The sequence below is a fragment of the Nomascus leucogenys genome, unplaced genomic scaffold (genome assembly GCF_006542625.1).
Source record: "Nomascus leucogenys isolate Asia unplaced genomic scaffold, Asia_NLE_v1 Super-Scaffold_361, whole genome shotgun sequence".
Classification (NCBI taxonomy): Eukaryota; Metazoa; Chordata; class Mammalia; order Primates; family Hylobatidae; genus Nomascus; species Nomascus leucogenys.
Window position 1 is genome coordinate 1,495,518 of NW_022095772.1, and position 14,936 is coordinate 1,510,453.

General features: G+C 45.1%; 1 protein-coding gene across 9 annotated transcripts in view; it reads left to right on the top strand.

Annotated features, from left to right (window-relative positions):
* TEP1 (telomerase associated protein 1) overlaps positions 1-14,936 on the top strand; it is a 60,093-nt gene that overhangs the window by 8,569 nt on the left and 36,588 nt on the right. For 6 of the 9 annotated variants that reach the window (XR_004029018.1, XR_004029019.1, XM_030808357.1 and 3 more), the window contains exons 1-4: positions 6,649-6,751; positions 11,623-12,123; positions 13,597-13,764; positions 14,421-14,555. Coding sequence is in view for 7 of the 9 variants with exons in the window: in XM_030808357.1 (XP_030664217.1) it covers positions 11,647-12,123; positions 13,597-13,764; positions 14,421-14,555 (780 nt within the window). In the remaining 2 variants the exon portion in view is untranslated. Of the gene's footprint in view, positions 1-6,629; positions 6,752-8,231; positions 8,284-11,622; positions 12,124-13,596; positions 13,765-14,420; positions 14,556-14,936 lie in introns of those variants that run through there. The other 3 variants (XM_030808358.1, XM_030808360.1, XM_030808359.1) reach the window with 3 other exon arrangements.

Sequence of the window (14,936 nt, forward strand, 5' to 3'; positions counted from 1 at the left end):
GTGCCCAGCACCAAGTTCACTATTTTGAAATCCAAATTTTACTTCCAATTACCTCTGCCTCATCCCATCCAAAAGCAGGACTCAAATCCTTTTTGAGATCAGGTGTACTGTTTTTGCCTCAAAAAAAAAAAAAAAAAATAGGATGATTACAGAGTACCCTGATGTAAACTGTCTTATATTTTGCAGGCCTAATGTACCAGTTATCGTTTGCTGCCCAAAACTTTGTGACTTAAAACAACCATTTAATCATATCTCACAATTTTACGTGTAACTGACTTCACTAAATTTAGGCAGGCTTCCACTAGATGATTCTTCTGTTTCATGTGTCATTAGTGGAAGTTACTTGATGATAGACAATTGGTAGATGAACTGATCTGAAGGACTTAAGACAGCTTCTTTCTCCACCAGGGCACCAGACAGGGCACATGTCTGGTACCCTGGTGGAGACGGCTAGAAGGCTGAGCTCAGTTGAGTGTGTTAATTGAAACACCTACGTGTGGCCTCTTTAGAGTGGCAGTCTTAGGGTAGTTGGACTCACATGGCAGCTCAGGGCTTCCCAAAGGAGTGTTCCCGAGTCCTGGAGGAAGTGCAAGTTTCCTTTGACCTAGCCTCAGAAGTCCCAGAATCCAACTGCTGCCACATTATATTGGTCAAGCAAGTGACCAGGTCAGCCCAGTTTCAAGAAGGAATTAGACTCTGCCTCTCAATGGGAAAGGAAGCAAAGAATTTGTGGCCTATTTTAGTTACCATACCTGATTAGGGAGACTAGTCAGTGAGGAATGTCCTTAAAGAAAGATGAAGAAAGAGGCCGGGCACGGTGGCTCACGCCTGTAATCCCAGCACTTTGGGAAGTCGAGGCGAGCGGATAACCTGAGGTCAGGAGTTTGAGACCAGCCTGGCCAAGATGGTGAAACCCTGTCTCTACTAAAAATACAAAAAATGAGCGGGGCATGGCGGTGGGTGCCTGTAATCCCAGCTATTCGGGAGGCTGAGGCAGGAGAATTGCTTGAACCCAGGAAGCAGAGGTTGTAGTGAACCGAGATCGTGCCACTGCACTCCAGCCTGGGCGACACAGCAAGACTCTGCCTCAAAAAAAAAAAAAAGAAAAAGAAAGATGAAGAAAAATATTGGCAAATGTCAACAGACCAGAGGCCAAATGCAGGGTTGTTTTGATTCAGAAGAGTCAGAAGGGAGAGAAGACACTGAGGTTCTTGTAATCTGCTTTCAGATGGCCCAGAAGGGCTTGTCTGAGGTGATAAGTGGCTATCCAGTAAGTGTGTGCTTGTCCACATATCACGGCTTGTGTGATGCTTTAAGTTGTGATGGTTAGGTCAAACAAACACATACTGTGAATCTAAAGGTAATCATTCACAAAGAAGAAAAAAATCAGGTAAAACAAATGGCCTTTCCACTTCCTACTGGTCACTCCCCTCCCAGCCTATCAGAGGCCTGCCCTTCCCAGTTCAAAGTCCATCTCTCCAGGGAGTTGCTCGAGATCCTTGCTCTCACCTATATAACCCTATAGTTTGTTTCTTAGTCCATTATAGCACTTCTCTTTATCTGCCTTGTATTTTTGTGACTTCTACATGTGTCTATCTCTACAAGATGATGAAGTCTTGAGAAGAAGGCATGTTGTATACATTTTACCCATGTACTAGCACTATTATTTGACAGGGGATTAGCAGATGTTTGTTGATCAAAGTAGAGGAGGACAATGAACGTGCAAGAAAACTGACCACAAGTAAGCAATTTTAATAGGTGGTAGGACCCTTCCCAAAAGGGAAGACTGAGGGGGTGGCACTCCTTTGTCCCAGAGACAAATCAGTCTGGATACTACACCCATCAGTTGGCCATTGCAGCTCAATGCTACTGATCAACAGTAAGGTGGTGTAGGCCTATATGCAGGAGAAAGTGAATGGTCCTTTAAGAACTTGCAAATAAGGAATGTAAGATGGTTCTGTGAGAGTTAAGTGATTTCATTCCAGTGGGAAATGGCACATCTTTCCGCCCTGGTATAGTTATTTGATTGGCAAAACTCCTGATTTATTGTAATGATAGTAATCTGAAGAAAGATTGCTTCAACTCAAGGGAATGGCTAACTTAGGAAGGCATGACTCAAAGAAGCAAATATTGGCAATATGACTAGCACTTCCTACGGGTATGAAAAGCTGAATTTGAACATTGTGAACATCTTGCCAGTTGAAAGGTTTTCTCTGTTGCAAAGCAGAAATAGTTTATCTGGCACCTCAAAACACAGCTGAAATGTCCTTCAGGGATCATTCAGTGGCTGTGTGATTGGAACAGAATATCTGGGAATTGGGCCACATTTTAAATTTTTATGTGCAATTCAAGTGTGACAGGTGCATTATTTACTACCTACCTCTGCCATGTGGTAGGTAGTAACTATCTCCCCTGTTTAGGTAGTCATCCTAGATTAATAGTTTTTAAAATGTTTACCTCAGATCAGAGATAAGAGTCATGATTACCTGAGAAATTGCTGGAAGTGCAAATTCTCAGGTTCCATCTCAGACCTACCTGCTGAATCAGAAATTTTCAAAAGAGATGAGCAACAATCTTCGTTTTAATCAGAGCTTTTTTTTTTTTTTTTTGAGACAAAGTCTTGCTTTGTCACCCAGGTTGCAGGGGCAGGAACACAGCTCATTGCCACCTCGACTTCCTGGACTCAAGCAATCCTCCTGCCTCAGCTGCAGAAGTAGCAAGGACTACAGGTGTGCGCCACCATGCCTAGCTAATTTTTTTTTTTTTTTGGCATTTTTTGTAGAGACAGGGTTTCACCATGTTGCTGAGGCTGGTCTCAAACTCCTGAGCTCAAGTGATCTGCCTGCTCGGCCTCCCAAAGTGCTGGGATTATAGGCATGAGCCACCACACCATGCCTAATCAGGGGTTCTTAAATTTAAGCATGTACCAAAACCAACTGGAGAACTTGTTAAAATACAAATCACTGGGCCCTGACCCCAGTGTTTGGAAATATAGATTCTCAGGTTCCACCCCACTTGTCTGGATCAATGTTTCTCAAACTTTAATGTGAGTGGGAATAACCTGGAAATATTGTTAAAAGATTCTGATTCAGTAGATCTGGGGTAGAGCCTGAGAATCTGCATGTGCAACAAGGTGATGTTGATGTTGTGGTCCACAATCCCATCCTTTGATTAGTGAGACCCTCGAGCAGAGGTTCCTAAACTTTTCTGCACATTAGTATCACCTGATGTCTCCATCCATTTGTGCTGCTATACCAAAATACCTGAGACTGGGTCATTTTATAGATAATAGAAATTTATTCCTCATAGTTCTGGAGGCTGGGAAGTCCAAGATCAAGGCACTAGCATTTGGTGTCTGGCGAGAACAAACCTTCTTGCTGCATCTTCTCATGGCAGAAGGTGGAAGGGCAAACAAAGGAGTGATTGCTGGTTTCTTCTAGCCCTTTTATAAGGCTGCAAACTCCATTCATAAGGGCTCTGCTCTCACGACTTAATCCCTCCTAAAGACCCCAACCCTTAATATTATCACATTGCAGATCAAGTTTCAAGATGAATTTTGGGGGACATATTCAGACCATAGCACCTAGGAAACTTCAAAAACTACTGATGCCTGGGTCCTACTCTGGGTGATTGCGATTTAATTGGTCTGGGGTGTGGCCTGGACTTTGGAATTTTTAAAAGATCTCCAGGTAGTTCTAATGTACAAGGCTTGCTGGCCTTGAATCTCTTTGCTGCTTCAGGAAACCAGAAAGTAAAACTAGATCCTCAAAGCCAATCAGGAAGCCATCACCAATTTGCCTTCCCTTCTGTATTGCCAGTCTTCTCAGGTCGGATATTTATGGGAATATGATGGAAGGGCTTGCATATGCTGTTCTTTCACTGGTGGGGCAGGTGTTTCCCACAGAGAGTCACAGACTACAAGGTCTTGAGGTTGGGATTATTATCTAAGGTATATTCTATGGGGAAGAGGCCTTATAAAGCTGGCCTTTAGAAGAAAGGCCCTGCATGGACTCCTTCAATCCCTCCCCTCACTTTCTTCTCCTCAATATGCTCCCACTATTGTCACCTCACATAACCCTTTCTTTCAGGTTTCCTAGCTCTTGTGTTCCCTCACCAAACTCCTCTCTTTCTCCTCTAAACAGACCGCTAATGATGGTTTTCGATGTGAGTGGCACTGCCCTCTAGGGGGTGTTTTTGGCTTTCACAATAATTAGGATGATTTTACACATTTAAATGGGTAGGGCCCAGGATAGCTCAACATTCAGGAACTGTTTAGGACACTACCACACAATGAGTGACATTTCCGCATCTTTAACTTTGAATAACTTGCCAGTCATTCATGTAGCTGAAAACTGATTTTAATTAGGATCTAACTTAATTTTTTTCTTTTTTTCTTTGAGTCGGAGTTTTGCTCTTGTCACCCAGGCTGGAGTGCAGTGGTGTGCTCTCAGCTCACTGCAACCTCCACTTCCTGGGTTCAAGCCATTCTCCGGCCTCAGCCTCCCGAGTAGCTGGGATTACAGGCGGCCACCACCATGCCCGGCTAGTTTTTGTATTTTTAGTGGAGACAAGGTTTCACCATGTTGGCCAGGCTGGTCTCAAACTCCTGCCCTCAGGTAATCTGCTCACCTTGGCCTCCCAAAGTGCTGGGATTACAGGTGTGAGCCACCGTGCCTGACCATAATTTAATTTTAAATATAAACACAAGGTATTTTATGCGTAGTTTTAATACACACTGAACTTTCCAGGGATGAAACTACCATGAAAATCATGGGATGATCATACCTTGTTTTGTTTGAAAATCTGCCAAAAGTTATTTAGTATTCTGGAAAATCATACCACATCAGTAATTCTGTTCATGGTATTTGAATTGCCATTATAATGCCTGTATCATTCTGCATTTGTAGCTGTTACATTCGAGGTGATTTTATATAGAGATGCATATATCTGAGTACCGCATTGTGTCTTCTTGAATGTTATGCACAAGCATTTACATGTCTAAACACATAGTATTTAATTATAAGTCATATTCCTTCTACCATTCCTTTTATCTCCCATCCAAGTACTAACCAAGCCCAACCCTGCTCAGCTTCCAAGATCAAAGGAGATCGGGCACATTCAGGGTGGTATGGCTGTAGACTCCTTTATATCTCTTTAAGTGATTTTACTAAATTTTTGGCCAGGCATGGTGGCTTATGCCTGTAATCCTAGCACTTTGGGAGGCCAAGGTAGGAGGACTGTTTGAGTCCTGGAGGTAGAGAGCCTGGGCAACATAGCAAAACCCTGTCTCTACTTTTTGTCTTTAAATTTTTGTTTAAAATTGTGTGTGGAGGTAAGTTACATTCTTTATGAATTATGTTTCAGGAAAATAAAAGGAGCTTTAAAATATTTGTTATAAGAAGGAAATGTTTTAGTTCAGGTTGCTATAACAAATTACCGTAGACTGGGTGGCTTAAACAACAAATATTATTTCTCACAGTTCTAGAGAATGGAAGTCCAAGATCAGATTGCCAACATGGTCTGCGTCTGAAGATGAGGGCCTTCCTTGGGATTGCAGATGGCTGTTTTCTTGTATCCTCGTATCGTGGAAAAAGAGCTAGCTAGCTCTTCCGTCTCTCCTTATGAGGCCACCAATCCCATTTATGAGTATTCTAAACTCCATGACCTAATGACCTCCAAGAGATCCCACCCTAAATACCATCGCATTGGGATTAGGGTTTCAATATATAAATTTTGGGGAGACACGAACATAAAGACCATTGCAGGGAGTGTTGGGACTGATGGGGTGGGTGGCAATGGAGGTTTCTAAGGAAGGAAAGGGGTACTGGCTCAGTTGATAGAGGGTAAAATGCCCTCAATTCTGAGCGGAAGCTCAGCTGTTACCTGAGGCTCAAGGGTAACTCTCTAAGGAAAGCAATGATATTTTCCAGAAGACAGCTAATCTGCTTTATATAAAGGCAGAAAGCATATTTCTCCTGCTACTATGTTTGGTCCTCTCTTTACGAAGCTAGCATTATTAACCTAAGGGTCACTTGTCTCTTTCCTAAGCCTGGTTCCATCTTCCTGGAAAGGGTTCAGCATTAATCATTCAGGATGGCTCCAGATAGATTCTGTGTGATTTCTGATCAACAGGAGGGGAGGGACTTGCTCTCAGTTCAGCGAACTTTGATTGACTGATGTCTACACTTGGTTACAGGTGGTTGCTTTCCGCTTTCCGTCTCCTTTTAAGGCGTTCCTTAAAAGAAATTTAGGATGAATTGAGTCTGACCGTCTTTGGTACTAGGAAGGAGAGGTGTACAGATAGGCAGCGAACTTGCTAAAATCTTTTCCAGGAAACGGTGTTTGAAGAGTTAATGGGAGAAAAAAAGACGAAAATTAGCCAGAGGAGACGAATTTGGTAGAGGGGGAAGCCCTAGGGACGGGAGAAAATAGAACCAGAAAGGGAAAAAAAGAGAAACAATAACAAACTAAACTTGGGCCCCAGAAAAGGCTGCAGGGGTCCTGGGCATTCGCGTCGCCGGCCTGGCATGTCGTCTTGCCCGGCCCTCGGCTCGCCGCCCTTCCAGCAGCTGCTGCGCCCCGCCCGGGCCCGAGACTCTCCGCCCGCACTGTCTCTTCCCAGATCCGCATCCGGCTCCTCCCCCGGCTGCCACCCTTCCCACTAGCGGAATCCAGAGCGAAGTTTCTGCTTCCTGCTGCGGGAATCGGACGCCCCAGGTCAGGCACCCAGGGTCTCCAGCCCCAGTCTAAGGTAGGGTCCGAGCGCAGGCAGAACTTGCCCTGGCCCTGGGTCTAGGGCGCTGGGCTCTGAGGCTGAGAGCTGGGTGGGAAGGGCCTGGCGGGGCCGGTTAGGAACCACCCGAGACTCAGCTAGGGGTGCATCCACTCTGCTCCTCCCAGCGGCTCCGGGAGGGGGAGGGAGTGTATACTGCGTGAAAGGGGAGGTGAGAAAGGAGGAGGAAAAGGCTGAGGGAGAGGGAGGGACAGGAAGAGAGACCACGTAAGAATCATCCCCTCTTACTTCCTTGCCCTGTGTGCCCATTGAAAGGGGACAGTGGCTGTCACCAACAAATGGTAGTATGAGAACCGTTTGTAATAATAGAAACCCAGACTGTGCTAGACTACCATACAGCCACTTGAAGAGTGAGGTGGAGGCCGGGCGCGGTGGTTCACGCCCGTAATCCCAGCACTTTGGGAGGCGGAGGTTGGGGATCACCTGAGGTCAGGAGTTTGAGACCAGCCTGGCCAACATGGTGAAAACCCTCTCTACTGAAAATACAAAACATTAGCCGGGCATGGTGGTGGGCGCCTGTAATTCCAGTTACTCGGAAGGCTAAGGCAGGAGAATCGCTTGAACTCGGGAGGCAGAGATTTCAGTGAGGTGAACAACAGAGCCAGACTCCGCCTCAAAAAAAAAAAAAAAAAAAAAAATGGAAAGAGTGAGGTGGGTATTAATGTGTTAACAGGGCAAGGTCTCTGAGATATACTAAGTGCAGAATATGATCCTGTTTGTGTAAAGCAAAAGCAGTGGTGATGGTGAAGGCGTGTATTTGTATATGCATAGAAACTGTGAAACTGTTAGTATAAAACTGTTAGCAATGTTTACTTCCAGAGAAGTTCTGTCCCCAGTGGGGACAGAACTTTAACTTTCCGTTTGTGGTTCAGCTGAATCTCCTTTCAAAAACTCCAGGGTGCAAAAAAATAAAATGAGCAAAATAGTGAGACTGTCCTTTTAAGGATAGGACAGTCTCACTATGTTGCTTACATAAACTGTCCTTATTTTTCTGTTTATTTTTGGTTTGAGACCTCTTTAAAAAAAAAATCTGAGTCAATTCTGAGTTTCCCCACTCCTTTCCTTGGGGGCTTATATAGGGCAACGACATGAGCAAAGTGTATAGGGCACAGAAGCCATCATTTTTTATGTGTTTGTCACACTGACGTCCAGTGAGATATTGTTGTCCTTTTTGGCCCTGGATTGTTAGTCATTCAGGTCTTCTTGGAAGTGTTCTGTACTCCTGTCCCTAACCTTTTTCACACTAAGTTTAGGTGGTTGACTTAACAATATTATTCCCAAAATATTTACATATGAATGAGAGATTAGCCTTTGTCCAAATAAAAAAGAAAATACATTCCTTTATTTTTTTTTTTAAATAGAGGTCTCACTATGTTGCCCAGGCTGGTCTTGAACTCCTGACCTCAAGTGATCCTCCCACCTCAGCCTCCCAAAGTGCTGGGATTACAGGTGTGAGCCACCACACCCGGCCGGAAAATAGGTTCCTGAAGGTATAATTCAAGCATTCTGTTAGGCAGAGGTTTCTAATTTGCAGTTTATGGAGATCCTGGGAGGTCCATAAATGGGCTTCATAGACACTCTGAAAATTGAGCACAAAACAGTATATACTCTTTTTTTTTTTTTTCTGTGAAAAAGCTCCATAGCTTTTACCAGATTCTCAAACGCCTCTGAATCCCACTGACCAGCAATTGTGGGAACAATGGTTAACAAGGCTAAAAGGGTCTCTCTCCTCAGGAACTTCATGGTCTATTGGGAAGAAAGACCAACAGGTGATATGCTCTATGATAGGGGAAGTATGGGTGTTGTGAAAACAAGGAGAAGGCCACCTAAACCAGACTGGGGCTTGGTGTCAGCACAGGCTTTTTGGAGGAATTGATGATGAAACCGAAGCCTGTAGAGTGAGAGGAAAGTAGCATTTGGCCTTGTAAAGGAGGGGTGGTGTTGGTAGAAGAAAGAGTGTTCCAGGGCTCTGCCTGTGCAAAGGCCCAGAGTCAAGAGATACCTTGGCAATTAAAAAGCTAAATAAAATTTGTATGATTGAAGCTTAGAGTGCTGACAGTTAGATTGGGGTGTTAGTGAGAGATGATGCTGGGAAGTGACCAGAAGTCAGGTTTTGTGTGTGATGCTGAGGATGCAGAGGGGAGCAAGACAGAGGAGCCCTTATGTTAAGGAGTTTTATTTCAGTAAAGAGAAACAATTAGGCTGGGTGCGGTGGCTCACGCCTGTAATCCTAGCACTTTGGGAGGCTCAGGTGGGTGGATCATGAGGTCGGGAGACCAAGACCATTCTGACCAACATGGTGAAACCCCGTCTCTACTACAAATACAAAAATTAGCTGGGTGTGGTGGCGTGCACTTGTAATCCCAGCTACTTGGGAGGCTGAGGCAGGAGAATCACTTGAACCCGGGAAGTCAAGATTGCAGTGAGCTGAGACTGCGCCACTGCACTCCAGCCTGGCAATAGAGTGAGACTCCGTCTCAAAAAGCAAAAAGCAAAAAAAAAAAAAAAAAAAAACAAAGGAGAAACAATTAGCAAGTGGGCTAATAAGCAAACATGCTTTAGAAAAAAAAAGGAGTCGGCCAGGTGCAGTGGCTCACGCCTGTAATCCCAGCACTTTGGGAGGCCGAGGTGGGCGGATCACAAGGTCAGGAGTTCGAGACCAGCCTGGCCAACATAGTGAAACCCTGTCTCTACTAAAAGTACAAAAAAAAAAAAATTAGCTGGGCATAGTGGCGGGCGCCTGTAATTCCAGCTACTTGGGAGGCTGAGGCAGAATGGCTTGAACCCAGGAGGCGGAGGTTGCAGTGAGCCAAGATTGTGCCATTGCACTCCAGCCTGGGTGACAGAGCAAGACTTTGTCTCAAAAAGAAAAAAGGAGTCTCACTATGTAACTCAGGCTGGTTTTAAACTCCTGGGCTCAAGTGATCCTCCTGCCTCAGCCTTCGAGAGTCGCTGGGATTACAGGCTACCACATCTGGCTCTAGCAGGGAGGTCCTTTAGACAAATCTATATACAGTATGTCACCACATGGATTAAAGGGTTTCAACAAAGGTGGTGGCAGGAGGAATGGAGAGAATTGGATAGATTTGAGAGACACTGAGGGAGTAGTATCAATAGGATTTAGTAGTTTACTGGATAATAATAACAAATAATAATAGCTTCTATATTGAACACTTAGTGCCAGGCAATGCTCAAAGTGCCTAATATTTTTTTCTCATTTATTTCTATAACAACTCTGTGAGGTAAGCATTTTTCTCAATTTTATAAATGAGAAAACCCTAGAAACACAGAGAATTTAAGTATCTTATCCAACCAAGATTCCACGGTAAAGGAGGATTCAAACTAAAGTCTGTCTCACTTCAAACTCCAGGAGGCAGAGGGGGCAAAGGAAGGGGAATGGATTTGGGGCAGAGATATGAGAAGGAGAAAGATGATACATTTAGGATCTGTGGAATTTGGAGCACCTTTGAGTCATCCAGTGGGGATGTCCAACAGGCAAATGGATAAGTGAATATGAAGCTCAGAAGGGAGATCTAGGTCCAGGAATAGATCTGTGAGTCGCCAGCATAGAAATGTCATTTGGAGCCACATAGTAGGTGAGACCACCCCAGGAAAGTATGTACAAGGATTAGAATAGAACCGCAAGGAGCATTGATGTTAAGAAATGGCAGAGAAAGAATCCCTAAGAAGATCTAGCCAGAATAGTTTTAAGAAGAAAATCAGGACAGTAGCATCATGGAAAGCAAAGGAGGACAGAGTTTTAATGAGAGAGTAATCAACAATGTCATATTCTACTTGAGGGGTGAAATAAGATAAAGGCCAAGATGTATTTATTTATGGGAGTAACAAAAAGTTCCTTGGTTACCTAAGAGGACTTGTGGACTGGTGGGGACAGGATCCCATTTAGTTGGTTAGAGTGAATAGGAGGCAAGGAAGCTGAGGTGGTGAATATTGACAACTTGATTAAAGTACCTGTTTCTCCGGAGCTACGAACCCACAGTCCAGATTATATTGCGAGGCCTCTCTACTAAGTAGGGATCAAACTGATAGTCCTGCAGTGGGGGTCAGGGGGGTTGGGTCTCCTTTACCTTCTTATGAGAAGGCATGTCCCTTCCTCTCCAGCCATTCCTTTTTGTTGTTGTTTTTTTTTTTTTTTTTTTTTTTTTTGAGACGGAGTCTCGCTCTGTCGCCCAGGCTGGAGTGCAGTGTCGCGATCTCGGCTCACTGCAAGCTCCGCCTCCCGGGTTCACGCCATTCTCCTGCCTCAGCCTCTCCGAGTAGCTGAGACTACAGGTGCCTGCCACCACGCCCGGCTAATTTTTTGTATTTGTAGTAGAGATGGGGTTTCACCGTGGTCTCGATCTCCTGACCTCGTGATCCGCCCGCCTTGGCCTCCCAAAGTGCTGGGATTACAAGCGTGAGCCACCGCGCCCGGCCTGTTTTTTTTTTTTTTTTTTTTAAGAAATATTTTTTATTTTTTTAAAACTTTCTAGAGATGAGGTTTCACCGTGTTGCCCAGGCTTGCCTCAAACTCTTGGGCTCAAGCAATCCTCTTGCCTCAGCTCCCAAAGTGTTGGGATTACAGGCATGAGCCACTGCACCTGGCCTTTTCTTAATTTCTCTGCTCTTAAGCCTCTGCGTTACCTTTTCCCTATCCCTCTCTCTTAGAATATTCTTTGGATGAACCCAGTCCTGGGAAAAACAACATTGGTTGTTTTCTACCCACAAATCATTGGCATTATCAGGAGGGCTGTGGGGAAGATATGCTCTCGTGCAAATACACGCTCAGTGCAGCCAGGTGCTCATCTCCTGTCTTTCTCTCCTTCTAGGCATATACAAGCTGAGTTTCAGCCATGGAAAAACTCCATGGGCATGTGTCTGCCCATCCAGACATCCTCTCTTTGGAGAACCGGTGCCTGGCTATGCTCCCTGACTTACAGCCCATGGAGAAACTACATCAGCATGTATCTACCCACTCAGATATCCTCTCCTTGAAGAACCAGTGCCTAGCCACGCTTCCTGACCTGAAGACCAGGGAAAAACCACATGGATATGTGTCTGCCCACCCAGACATCCTCTCCTTGGAGAACCGGTGCCTGGCCACCCTCCCTAGTCTAAAGAGCACTGTGTCTGCCACCCCCTTGTTCCAGAGTCTACAGATATCTCACATGACGCAAGCTGATTTGTACCGTGTGAACAACAGCAATTGCCTGCTCTCTGAGCCTCCAAGTTGGAGGGCTCAGCATTTCTCTAAGGGACTAGACCTTTCAACCTGCCCTATAGCCCTGAAATCCATCTCTGCCACAGAGACAGCTCAGGAAGCAACTTTGGTAATAGCTCCAGGCACTCATCTTGACCCCAGCCATGTCTGTTGTATGCTGTTGTCTCTAGCTTTCAGTGTCTCAGTTTCTCTCTATGCTGCCTGTGTCTGGCTATCTTCTCTCCTCAGAGCCTCTCCGAAGGTGCCCTTTGTTGCAGGACCATCTTCACTGGCATCGTTACTTTTATTGCCTATCTACTTTGGAGATTTTGTGCAATAGATCAAAAACAATTCCTGTCCTGGTTGGGTGCGGTGGCTCATGCCTGTAATCCCAGCACTTTGGGAGGCCAAAGCGGGTGGATCACTTGAGTCCAGGAGTTCAAGACCAGCCTGGGCAACATGATGAAACCCCATCTCTACCAAAAATACAAAAATTAGCCGGGTGTGGTGGCACGCACCTGTAATCCCAGCTACTTGGGAGGCTGAGGCACGAGAATTGCTTAAACTGGGAGGCGAGATTGCATCACTGCACTCCAGCCTGGGCAACAGAGAGAGACTGTGTCTCAAAAAAATGAAAGCCCAAAAGACCACAACAAAAAACAGTCCCTGTCCTTAGGAAGCCTCTGCTCAGAAGAGCCAGCTTAATGTTACTATAGCAGAGTCAGTTAGGTGCTTTTGAGATCAGGCATGAGATACCTCTGTTAATTAATTTTCCAACAGCCCTATCAGGGCTTATACCAGAGACCACTTAATTGTCTGTGCATGTGCAAATACATGTCCACTTTTACCCATCTACATGCCTACATTTAGTATACAGTTCAGAATCACTAGATGGACACACATTGTTTCTGTATATACTTGTGTTTCGGGTTGAGGGACAAGGCTAATCTGAACCCTCTTCTGTCTCTGCCAATTACAAACTATGCAACCTTGGGCAACCTCTTAGCCCTTTAGAGCTTTAATTTCCTCACCTTTAAAATGAATTTAATGAAAATCTACTTCACAGGGTTGTTATCAGGATTACAACTGCTGCCATCTTACATTGATTTAGGGCTTTGCATTTTGCAAAGGGTCATACATACATATATCACTCCATTTAATTTCCCAGTGGCCCTATCAGATACGTGGTAGTGAATGAGAGAAAGCTGAGGTTCAGAGAGGTTAAGCAGCCCATGGCTGCTGCGGGATTAATATGAGGCTTTGCCCTTTTTCTTCTGACCCCCAAAACATCTTACTAATATCCTAAAAGGTGTGTGAAGAGCCCCATGCTCCCAGGTTGTGACATCAATGAAGAGATGAAAGCAGGGGCAGATCGTGAAGCATGTGGGTGAAGCCTCCGAAGGTTGAGTAGAGCAAGGTGGTGTGTGAGAGCAGTAAGTCAGACAGGACACATCAGTGCTGGTGTGTGAAGGGAGAGGAGATTAGAGGTGCTATTAATGAAGATGTAGACTTTTCCCGTGGTCTGGTGCTGCCTTCAGACCCATCTGGGTTTGAGGAGCTGTGGATACATGCTGTGATTCATAACTGCCACTACTATCCCCAGGGTCGTTGGTTTGATTCAGAAGAGAAGAAAAGGGCAGAGACCCAAATGCCTTCTTATAGTCTGAGCTTGGGAGAGGAGGAGGAGGTGGAGGATCTGGCCGTGAAGCTCACCTCTGGAGACTCTGAATCTCATCCAGAGCCTACTGACCATGTCCTTCAGGAAAAGAAGGTAAAAGTTCAAGAGTTGGGAAAAGGTTAATGGTGTGGAGGGGAGGTTGGCGGTGGAGTACTTGAACCAGGTCCCCTCCCCAGTTGGAAGGGGAAGATAGGGATACAACCTAGCTCTTATTTCTCACTTCCTAATCCCCTTTTCTTTTTTCTTTTATTTTCCTTTTCTTTTTTTCTTTCCTTTCTCTCTTTTCTTTCTTTTCTTTTTCTTTTTTTCTTTTTTTTTTTTTTTGAGATGGAGTCTCACTCTGTCACCTAGGTTGGAGTGCAATGGCATAATCTCAGCTCATTGCAACCTCTGCCTCTGGAGTTCGTTATTCTCCTGCCTCAGCTTCCTGAGTAGCTGGAATTATAGGCATGCACTGCCATGCCTGGCTAATTTTTGTATCTTCGGTAGAGACAGGACTTCGCCCTGCTGGCCAGGCTGCTCTTGAACTCCTGACCTCAGGTGGTCTGCCCGCCTCAGTCTCCCAGAGTGCTGGGATTACAGATGTGAGCCACCATGCCTGGCGCTAATCCCCTTGTGTAAGTTCTCAATTGGACTCCACATCTCGAGTCCATTCTCTCTGTCTTTGACTTTGTAAGTTAGTCTGCATGGATGTTCAGTTGGTCCTTGTTACCTCTCTTCTCATTTCTTCCCTCTTTCTCAATTCCCAGATGGCTCTACTGAGCTTGCTGTGCTCTACTCTGGTCTCAGAAGTAAACACAAACGATGCATCTGACCCCACCCTGGCTGCCATTTTTGAAATCTGTCGTGATCTTGCCCTCCTGGAGCCTGAGTTTATCCTCAAGGTATTGAGGTGTGAAGGAAGGGATGGGGGCGTGAAGCTGGTAGACGGGGGTGTGGTTATGGTGTGTGGCAGGGTGGTGACTAGCCTCATGTTGGGGGTTGGAGGAGCTTCTCTTAGGAAGAATTTCTGGGTGAGTCTGAGGCCTAGTCCCTGTGGTCCAGTGAAGAATGGGGGAAAGAGTATACTAGGCTTGGTTTGTTTAGTAAGTACCCATTCTCTCAAGGAGCTTATAGTATTGTTAGGGAAGCAAAATACTTTTCCAAATATCATACAAATACAGCTGGAATATTAGACAGTGAGCATTTCTGAAGCAGAGAAGAGCGTGGTGGGAAATAGCTTCTATGATGCTTTGGAGAATGGCGGGTTTAATAAATGATTTGAA